Below are 10748 nucleotides of genomic sequence, written 5' to 3'. Positions count from 1 at the left end.
ATGTTGATTCAAAGGTAAGGTCACACCTATAGGATGGCACATTTCATGGAAGTTGCATTGACTTTTTGGTCAGACCAACATGAATGATAGGCTTCTAACTTTCTCGTAGAATATTTTTTAAAGCTGGAGTGAAAATAGTATATGAAACTTGAAGAAGAGAAGAGGTTTAGGCCGAGACTTTTGGGGAGGCTTTTTACGCTGGCACCAGCATGGACGTGTAGCCAGGAAAATAGAATCTGGAGGGGAAACTAATGATGAAAAAGTCTACTTTGTCCCCGCGCCTTCATTAAATTAAATACATGGAAAGAACTAAAGCAGCGCATCTGGATTCAATTGCATGTCTTTGATGGCATCAAGTGTTCTTTTCCCAGATCAGGGGATGGAAGCTGGGATGTCTATAGCAGCTTGGAGCTTATATAGTCTACTCCTAGCTCCCATCTAAACACATGGAGCCCCCACCCCCCCTCACTCCCCATTCCTCCTTCATTCCTACATCCCACCCCTAGCCCCCCTGTCAAGACCCCCACTCAGAGCGTGCACAAAATGAGACCCCAATTCTAAACCCAAAGTCTAACAAATGTATGTTTGTCAGACAACGGCTTGTGTAGCCTAATAGAATGTCTGGGGTTTGCTTTTGGTTGTACCATTGTGTGCCAGGGGGAAACTTAGCTAACCTATGACAATAATTGCATCATCACAGTTTATTCCTAATAATATATTGGTTGACATTTTTTTATGTTTGGATTATGTTGAACTTTACCTATTGTAGCCATCCATGTAATAGCTGCAACGGGCAGACGAAATGTCTTGTCAATGTCTCTTCTTAAAGCTTTTATCAAACATAGCATTTACAGTATGACCTATCCTTCAATGTCCACATATCTGAGGAAAATGGAGGCATGGGCCACGGCTGAATCCCGTGCAGTAATAGTGATTTGGTCTGGGGCCGAGTACCCCGACAGTTAATATCTCTTTACTGGCTCTATCATCGCACTGGGGGATAATTACGCCTCCCCTACAGAGCTCGCGGGGCTCTTCGCGCCGCTGGTTCCAATTAAGGGTTTGGTTAAGGTTGCCAAAGGTTCGTTAAAAGCCTTAATCAGTGGGTTCTGGGTGGTGGATATGTTGTTGGTGTGGTGTGTGCTGCTGAAGTGGAGGGCAGAGCTTTAGGAGGACGGGAGAATAGAGAGGGGGTCTGTGAAACGTCAGAAACAGCACAAAGGCATCGCACGTAATTACGGGTTCCTATTAGGGTCCATATACCCTCCCAGGGGTCTCAGCGTTTCATTTACTCCCCTGCTGGTACAGGCAGCATCCGCAGCGTGCCAGCGTGAGGCTCGTTTGAAGTTGCAGGGCGAGAGAGAAGCAGCGAGAAGGAGAGAGCGAGAGCGAGAGCGAGAGAAAGAGAGAGGGGGGGAGCAAGAGAGAGAGAGAGAGAGAGAGAGAGAATGTCGACTGATTCTCACTGAGAAAAAGCAATAGCTCCAAGAAAGGCGGCGGCGTCCAGCCTCTCAGTGCCATTGCTGAGCTGAGCCAGCTTTACGCACACACGAGCGCATCTGTTCGCCATCAGCACTTTCTACTAAACTCAGTCAGTTGCGACCGTGAGTCAACAGGAGTGGGAAGTGGGACAGGACTTTTTAAGAGTACTTCTTGAAAACCCAGCTGCAGGATGCTGTGATTTTATATGGTGACCTATATTTGTTGTTTATGCGCGTGTATGGATGGGCCAGATGCGTAGATATTTGTGATCCCGGGAAACAAACGAGGAGAAAAGCTTTTCTCCTCTGTCTGTAGAAGTTTGGTTTACCACTACTGTTCCGTCTGGATGTGAGCCGCAACTTTGCTTTGCTTGGAAAACGTAGGCTTCTCTGCTGGTTTGGAGGCGCTGTTCCTGTTCGTGAGTTCTGGGATCAATTTGGCTCGCTTATTATTATTGCTCAGTTTTTTTTTATTTTACTGCGTCCTATTTGCGTCATGACTTCTAGCTATGCACATGGAATGGACAGGCAAGCAACGATATCAAATCGTTTGGAGAGTTCGATTACATCCAATCTGGAAAACCTTCAAGCCAAAAAGAACTTCTCCGTGAGCCACCTGTTGGACCTGGAGGAGGCCGGAGAAAGGGTTGGGACCCAGGCGGACGAGAGTGTCGGTGAGGCGGGGAGGAATATGCTGGAGTCCCCTGGTCTGACCAGTGGGAGCGACACCACTCAGCAGGAGAGTAAGTGCAAAGTGCACTCCAAGTGCAGCCTATACACTCGGGACTGAGGTTGTCATCAACACCTTAACGCAGAAATATATTTTCTAGGCTACATTAGCAAATGCAGGCTACAAKCTTGAAAAAAGGGTTYCAAAAGGGATCTTAGGCTGTTCCCAYAGGAGAACCCTTTTCAGTTCCAGGTAGAACCCTTTTTGGTTCCAGGTAGAACTGTTTAGGTTCCATGCAGAACCCACTGGGGAAAGGGTTCCACATGAATCCCAATTGGGTTCTTCCTGGAACCGAAAGGGTTCTACCTGGAACCAAAAATGGTTCTTCAAAAGCTTATCCTATGGGGATAACCGAAGACTCCTTTTATGCTCTAGWTAGCAGCTTTKTTCTAAGAGTRTAGGTCTATATAGKGTATATAAACCCATTTTGAGAGGGTTTTAATCCGCAAAATAATCCGCATTGTTTGATGGTTGAACCCATTATGGTGTGCGCCATCTGTAATTTAAGTGGGACTCTTTGGAGCCACGAATTGTATGACCCTTACACAGGCTACTGGAAGCTACTGGAAGCTACTTTAATTTATTTTCATTTAGTCTTGTCCAGGCKTGTCCAGCCTACCGCGCGCATGGAAGCAATCCTTCGTGACTCGCGGTAATATATCATATCTGACGGCTACACTAAAAATGGCCATTCATTCACCATTAACACTTTGATGTCAACGAAGTATGGCAATGTTGGTGGATATGGTCAGTAAAATAAGTCAAGCTTTACAATAATAAATCAAACCACTACTATTGAGCYGTTCACAACTGCCTAGATGACTTCAAATGGGTCAGGATAGCCTGACCTATGGTTTGTCTATGACTCTTTTAAAAAGGCGATTGATGAGACTGAAGTAAACTTGAATACACCCCAGTACAAGCCAAATAACACAGTGGTGCTTTCCCACTCAGGCATGCCGTTGAGAGAGTAAATAAACCAGTCAGGTCCCGGGTGATRCGCCCTCATATCCAGAGTCATTTGGAGAGGTTGACAGAAACGTTAGGGTTTAACGACTGTTATTGTTATGATATGGGTAAATCAGACCTCGAGGAGAGGTGTGTGAGAAACATGGGTAAGGGAAGGCGCTAGGTGATGTCGTTAATTCAAAAGCTATTTCGCTTGTCAAACAACTTCAGAATATTTATACCTAATCATTTTGTCATAATTATCTGATCTGTCTGCTAGACATGGCTCTGACAATTACCGGATCAATTAACAAAACCTCATTTGATCTGCTTGTCAAGAATAAATATGTTCCTTAATGAATCACGTTGGATGTTTGTGTAATGTTTGGAATTCTTAAAYACATTCATCGAAAACAAACAATACCCGTGTTGTGATATTAGGAGGTGCACATAGCTTGGATAATTACCRTCAAGCAAAGCCAATAAATAAATTATTGTAGTGAATTCTCTCACTTTGAAAATATATTACCAGCATTTTCACACGAGCTTTAACCGATTCCCAAAACTATTTTTGCATGGGATCACCTCGCAGTAGGCTCGAGACTATTATAATTTGGTTTAGGCTTAAATCCACTTGATTTATAACCATCTGCTTTAATGCGATGGTTTTCACCCCATTTACCACCTAAAAGCTTTGTTGGAAGTGTGCTAGGTCAGCCTCCAGTGAAGCATCTCACAATTTTTCAGTAAGAAAACAATAACTGCACTTTTGGCCGAATGTGTTAAAACGATTATGTCTTAATCCTTCCCATAATAAAAACATGTTTCAAATTCATTCCTGTACCAGGGACAAACATTTTCCTAGTGCAGAATTAGCCTAGTGATTTTCATTTAGGCCTAATGTTTTAAGTTCATTTCGAAATGACACATTAGCCTTTTTGGCAAGGAAAAAAAGCAGCAAAATTGTATCCAAAAACACATATTATGATTATAATATTATGGCAGATGTTGTGTTGTGAAAATAGTGTATATAAAAATGTTCCATGCTAAATTTATCAATATTTATTTTTGAAGGCCATTTTCAAAGCCCATTACAATAGTAATACATATCATTCATATTAATTACACAATAATAACACAACTAGCATTTAAGTCCTGTAATGTGGACTGCTGCAATCCCCTTTTGACTTGGCAGTTTTTCGTCTTTCATTATTAGTTTACAACGAAATACCATATTTAAATATTTAAACTTTACAGCATTCAGAATTTGGTTACAGATGAATAATATCCTATGGTTAAGACACGCGAATTAGCACTGGAATTGTGTTCTCAATGTGGACGGACAGTGCGCAATCTGTTTTGTATTATTAGTCTGTCCGGTTATATTCTTAACATTTGTATATTCCTGATATTAAACATATGTATATAAAATGTGGAAATGGATGAGATACGGATTTAATATTTTATTTTAGGACTGCGCTATGGGCTAGCATGCATTCTTGTTATGCACATCAAAAACCAAACTTTAGATAAGATAATGTGATTGGTGAAATAGTCCAAACTATACTCTATTCTGTTTCACACAAGGGCATACACAATGCATGTGTAAAAGTGCAAATGTGTGTGCGTTGCAAGCATTGCAACAAAATTATTATTGCTATGAGATTAGGCCTTCACTGATACACTAGTGCGGTTGTTCCGTGCCGTCAGAAAGACTCAATCATGTCACATTCACCATGGGCTTCCTCTACAACGGACGGGCAAAAATCACCTCCATGTATTGTGGGAACACTACATTTTTGTCCTTCAGTGTGAAATTGCAACTATCCCGCAAAAGGGATGTGTCGGCTTACTTTTTATTAACACATGACTGTAGCAACAGTAGAAATGTCTGTGATGCTTAACMCAATACGATCATAGAAGAAGTCAGGTCATGCATCCTCTGAGAAGAGAAATAAAGCAGATATATAGTTTCTGATTTACGAGAAAAGCCTTTTCTCTCCACTCATTACACTATATGATGACAACAAACTGAGCTTGTTGCCACCAAGAGTTGTAGAAAATAGTACACAGTGGACACACTTGATGACGATATGGTGATCTTGACAAGAAATGTGTTTATGTGTACTGTAAGCCTGTGTGTGCCTGTATTCCGTATATTATACACGGGTATGTCGCTATCCTAGTGGAGTTTGAGTCAGAGACATTTATTAAAGTGTCCCTCAACAATGACGCAATCATTTACAATACAAAATACAGACAAAACRCACATTGTGGACCACTCAAATAGAGCTTTCACACASTAAAAACAATCATAGTCAAAACATGGTAGTGTGCTTGTCTATGTGAACATGTATGTGTATAAATTCAATAATCAAATGTGGGATATAAAAATACATATTCGGATGCAGGCAGCAAACAGTGAGCGGACATTTACTTTCGTCTCTAGAGTTTAGATTATAGTTAATCCCGTGCCAGTGCAAAGGCGGATGGTCTACAGTTCTTCTCTTATTTCCTGCATCTGACAATGTTGTTGTTGTTGTGTTGTGTTGTGTTGTAGATGAGCAGCTGAACGCGGAGGAGAAGAAAAAGAGGAAACAGAGAAGGAACAGAACTACATTCAACAGCAGCCAGCTGCAGGCTCTGGAGAGGGTGTTTGAGAGGACACACTACCCTGACGCCTTCGTCAGAGAGGACCTGGCACGCAGGGTCAACCTCACAGAGGCACGGGTGCAGGTAGGACCATAGTAAGCGATTTTGTATGCGCGCATGCATTATTTTTTTCTATGGGTGGACCCATCGGGGATAGAACCCACAGCTTTGGTGTTKCAAGTACCATGCTCTACCAACTGAGCCACAGAGGACCTCGCCCCCCAAGCAGTCAACACTGTAATCCTAACAGCGCCAGGTGACTGTGGGTCCTTATGTTATCTCATCATAAAAAAGACTCCTCAGCAAAATCCTAATAGGTGATCCCCAGGCACTTAGACTCTCATTATGGAAACTAATAGGACCAATAGAACCTTGTAGCCTATTTATGTAACTCGGACAAGATAATGTACAATATCTACACATTCTTCAATCATCTCGGGTAGATCTTGATGGTACAGTTGTGTGTGTGTGAGAGAGAGAGAGAGAGAGAGAGAGAGAGAGAGAGAGAGAGAGAGAGAGAGAGAGAACACATCTGCGATTAATGCGTACCAGAGTGAGATGCAGAAATCCTTTGATAAAAGAGACTTTGGGCTCATTCCTGAAGTAGTGCGTAAGTGGACACTGTGCCTCCAAGAGCCTCAGCGCTCCCAAAGCGTTAAATAATGGATTTGATTTCGGTGTGGAACGCCATTATTAGTAATCCCAGTCAGGCCCCTTGATCTACTAATAAAGGAGACGTGTGACAGTGTGTGTGTGTGTGTGTGTGTGTGTGTGTGTGTGTGTGTGTGTGTGTGTGTGTGTGTATTGTGTGTGTGTGTGTGTTGTGTGTGTGTGTGTGTGTGTGTGTGTGTGTGTGTGTGTGTGTGTGTGTGTGTGTGTGTGTGTGTGTGCGTGTGCCGTGCGTGCGCGTGTGTGTGCGTGCGTGAAGAACAAAACGTGTGAGTGTGTGTGGTTGAGTATCACAGGCTCGAAGCACCGGTGAGCGAAGTTTGGTTGTTGAAAGGACAGTATTTGGTCATCATGCTGAGCGATACGGCTATATTATGTTACAGTATCTATAGATATGAACAAAGGTTTGAAGAATTGCCTGTTCGATCATGCATGTAAACCTATTTTACACATTGTAAAAATGTAAAACATGGATGTCATGGAGAAGTAGTTAAAATCATTACATTTAGGAGCTAGATATGATATAAGTTCTAAAATACTGTATAAAGATATGAGTGATCATTTACATAGATGTATTTTGTAAAGGATTTATAAAAGGTATTAAAATATGTTTATTTACTGTAATTTATACGTATATAATTATTGTCATTATCAATCGGACTGCTTTCATTCGAGGATACTTATGTTAATTCCTTGAATGAGAATGTTCTCTCACATTCTGCTGTTTTTCTCCAGGTGTGGTTTCAGAATAGAAGGGCAAAGTTCCGTCGGAATGAGCGCGCCATGTTGGCCAGCAAGAACGCCTCGCTCCTCAAGTCCTACTCCGGGGACGTCACGGCCATAGAGCAGCCCATCGTACCCCGCCCTGCCCCCCGCCCAAACGATTACCTGTCATGGGGTAGTGCCTCTCCTTACAGGTAGACCCTCTCGCCCCTGTCCTGACTCCCCTGCGTCCTCGGGCTCCCTCTCTCACTCTACCCACCCATTCCTCTAGCAATAATCACATCTAACCGTACCACCCGTTCCTAAACACCACCCTAACCTCAGACCCCAAACCGTCCATAACACCCCACCATCCATAACCTCCAACCCTCTTTCCCCTCACTAACGCCCCACCACCCCTCACCTCAAGCCCCATCACCCTTCCATAATACCCCGCTGCTGTCTGTTGTTGTTTCATTTCCTCCCTTTACATCTCACCTCCTCCTCCACCTCCACCTCCACCTCCTCATCTCACCTGTACATACTCCTCATGTTTACACTAACCCCTATAGATCCCTCTGTTGGTCCGCTTGCCGCCTGGATCCAAGGAAACTGTCACTGTATTCAACCTTGGCTTTGATAAACAATAGTCAGGTTTAGTTTATAGTGTGTTTAGTTTTTGGGGATTTGTGCTAAAAGTAATGTTAGAAAAGCACGGCCTTGTTTATCAAAGCTTCAGTGATCAAATTCAGTCAGACCCCCCCCCTCTCTTTATCTCTCTCTCTCCTCACTCTCTCATTTTATTTTCTCCAGTTCTACACTCTCTCCAAGGACTTTCCATATACACTACCGTTCAAAAGTTCGGGGTCACTTAAAAATGTCCTTGTTTTTTAATCAATGTCTACACTGTATTTCTGATCAATTTGATGTTATTTTAATGAACAAAAAAATAGTTTTTCTTTAAAAATAACAAGGAGATTTTTAAGTGACCCCAAACTTTTAATGGTAGTGTACTTTAATGATACCCTGTCCATGGCAGTTGCAATCGGAGACCTATATTTCCAAACCATTATGCATGAATGTTTTGTGTAATCTACGGTGACATTGCACAATATAGATCTAGTCCTATTCCTAGATCTATAGAGTATCTGTAAAAAGGTCAGTCTCTCTCTCTTTCTTTTCCTTCCTTCTCTCAATTCTTCTTAACASAAGGGATGGGGCGAGATCCAATGACCCTCATGAGGAGGTGATAATCTGAAAACAAAMTGTATTAAATCCACTGTTGACCCTTGCGACCTTCTCTGAAATACAAAACCAAGTAATGAACATTAGAGCAACAGCAGGCTCCACTGGGCAGGATTTTTTGTGACTCTGGTTACATTGGTTGTGATTTACAGTAATCCCCCCTTATGAAACTCAGTATAAAAGGTTTGACCCGGTTGCTACAGCCAAAAGCTCCATTCTCCAATTGGACCTCAGTGGGGAACAYTTTTCTGGCCTGGCTGTATGCACTAGTGGATAGTCACATGACCAGAAGTAATACCAGTGAATAATATCACACTAATGTGGTCGTGCTAACACATACATTTAAACACCATTTATATATTCTTATTAAGCTGGTACCCAATGCCGGAGGGAGGGCCAATGCGAGTACCACAGAAAATGCTGCCCTCAGAAAGCAAGTACTCTTTCACTTTACTACATGTGGTTCCTTTCTTTTTTTTTTTTTTGGCTTGTAGTCTTGATATTTAAAAAAAAAACATTGCCATCATTAAAAACACTACCAAAATCTTGACTTTCACAGCCATGAACAATTAAAGACATTTAATGTTTTTCCTCATTATGAGTTTTGTGATGTTAATATCGATGCTATTCTAGTTGAACTCACACTGCTATGTTGGCTCGATCGCCGCTGGTTACAGTTCTATCTGACCTTTTCCCTCTGTTCCATTCTCTCCTCCAGTACCATGGCAACCTACCCCCCCACATGTTCCAACCCCAATACATCCCAGGGAATGAACATGGCTAACAGCATCGCCAACCTGCGGCTCAAAGCCAAGGAGTACAGCTTGAACCAGGTGCCCACGGTTAACTGAGGAGAGAGGGGGGAGAGAGTGCTTCACGGCGGGGCTGGGGGCAGGAGCAGGGACTCTCTCCTTCACATCTGTCCCACACAGAAAGACAGTCAGACCCCAGCCTGGCCCCCCACAGGGATGATCAAGATCTGACCACCCTCCATGGAATTTTAGCTTGAAGTCTCCTCTCGCTCCAGAGCGTCGCCGCTATAGTGATGGACGTGCTTCCTATACTGTCCTCATACCTGAAGCATCAGATGAGAAAGCAAGTGACGCGGGGGAAATCGGAGAGGCTGTTTCTGTGAGCTGCCTCTCTCCTGTCCTGAGCATCGCTGAAACGTCACTGTCTGTACCTTCCAATGACACCAAAGACACCGAGACCGAGACTGGATGCTTCAGKCGTCTTTATTATTTCTTTCAATTTGGTGTCGACTGAATGAAAGGCTAATTTCCAAAGATATCAACGGAGAGGTGTTCTCTCAGACCCTGACAAAATAATCTGATTGTCAGACTGTCAGTGTCCGTCTATAGTTTGACTCACGTTCAAGACCACAGTGCCTTGCTGGGGGGTGAGGAGGAGACACCAGTATGGGCTACTTTTCAAATGGAATGTCTTTTTATAATAGAGCTGATCAATAGGATTATAACACCAGAATGGGATGAGCAACCTTCTGATCAACAACAACAACAAACAACAACAAGGACTTATCCATGCAAATTGGGAGGTCGCAAACATTTATACATTTAAAGAATTTTAGTTTTCACATACTGTATCTTTCTATTTTATGCCACTGACAAGCAAACTTTTTTTTCCCCGACGCATTTTGATTCATGTAATGGTACACCATACCGGAAAGGCTAATGTAACCTATTTCTGAATCCAAGACTGTAGTTTCTCTTAATCTTGGTATGATATCCTTTATTTGTAACAGATAATCATGTATATGAATAAAATACACTTCAAGCAAAGTAAAGCCACTGTGTCGGACTCACAGGGTTGAAAACTATTTGAGAGTTGCACTACCCATCCGTGATATCCACATGGGAAATAAAGTATTTCAATGGATATAAAGATGTGATCACTTTTAGAATAATTTAACATTATATAATGTTATTTTCAGAATGCATTGTTTTTTGAGCTATTGAGTGAACAAAGTGAATCATATCAACTTTTTTACTATGGTTAGTTTTATCTTTCTATGACTCAAGGGAGGACTTATCCATAGAGAACATTTATACTTTAAAATAACCATAACAGCAAGTCTAATTTCCATTCGACCACTGCAACAGAGACCATTTCGAACATTGGCTTTKTWWAAAAAATATATATAAGAAATAGTACCTTTGAAGTAGTGGCTGTTTGGAGAGGAAATGGGTTTTTGGAAGTTGTGCAAGTCCCCTTAAAAGTGTTTGATAACCCGGAGACAGACTTCTGCTTCAGAATAATTCTACTCTCCAAATCTCAAGCTGTTCCCGATGTGCTGATTACTA

At 42.2% G+C, this 10748-nt stretch overlaps 1 protein-coding gene across 3 annotated transcripts; it reads left to right on the top strand.

Annotated features, from left to right (window-relative positions):
- The first annotated feature begins 1290 nt into the window (after positions 1 to 1290).
- On the top strand, positions 1291 to 10231 carry LOC111971397 (paired mesoderm homeobox protein 1). 3 transcript variants are annotated; one of them, XM_023998156.2, is made up of 5 exons: positions 1291 to 2224; positions 5720 to 5895; positions 7216 to 7397; positions 8799 to 8864; positions 9146 to 10231. In XM_023998156.2, exons 1-5 carry the CDS (start codon positions 1978 to 1980, stop codon positions 9276 to 9278), a joined length of 804 nt encoding a protein of 267 aa, XP_023853924.1. In that variant the 5' UTR covers positions 1291 to 1977; the 3' UTR covers positions 9279 to 10231. The 3 variants fall into 3 exon arrangements, with proteins under 3 accessions (XP_023853924.1, XP_023853922.1, XP_023853921.1); XM_023998154.3 differs by having other exon boundaries at positions 1292 to 2224; positions 8799 to 8860; XM_023998153.3 differs by lacking the exon at positions 8799 to 8864 and having other exon boundaries at positions 1293 to 2224.
- Positions 10232 to 10748: the final 517 nt, after the last annotated feature.

Source organism: Salvelinus sp. IW2-2015, linkage group LG13 (assembly GCF_002910315.2).
Source record: "Salvelinus sp. IW2-2015 linkage group LG13, ASM291031v2, whole genome shotgun sequence".
NCBI lineage: Eukaryota > Metazoa > Chordata > Actinopteri > Salmoniformes > Salmonidae > Salvelinus > Salvelinus sp. IW2-2015.
Note: the sequence above shows the minus strand (reverse complement) of the source record. Positions and strands in the feature narration are given on the sequence as shown.

Coding starts and splice junctions, on each gene's coding strand:
- LOC111971397 (XM_023998156.2), top strand. CDS start 1,978: ATGACTTCTAGCTATGCACATGGAATGGACAGGCAAGCAACGATATCA. Junction 2,225..5,719: donor CGACACCACTCAGCAGGAGA/GTAAGTGCAAAG, acceptor GTTGTGTTGTAG/ATGAGCAGCTGAACGCGGAG. Junction 7,398..8,798: donor GGTAGTGCCTCTCCTTACAG/GTAGACCCTCTC, acceptor ATTCTTATTAAG/CTGGTACCCAATGCCGGAGG.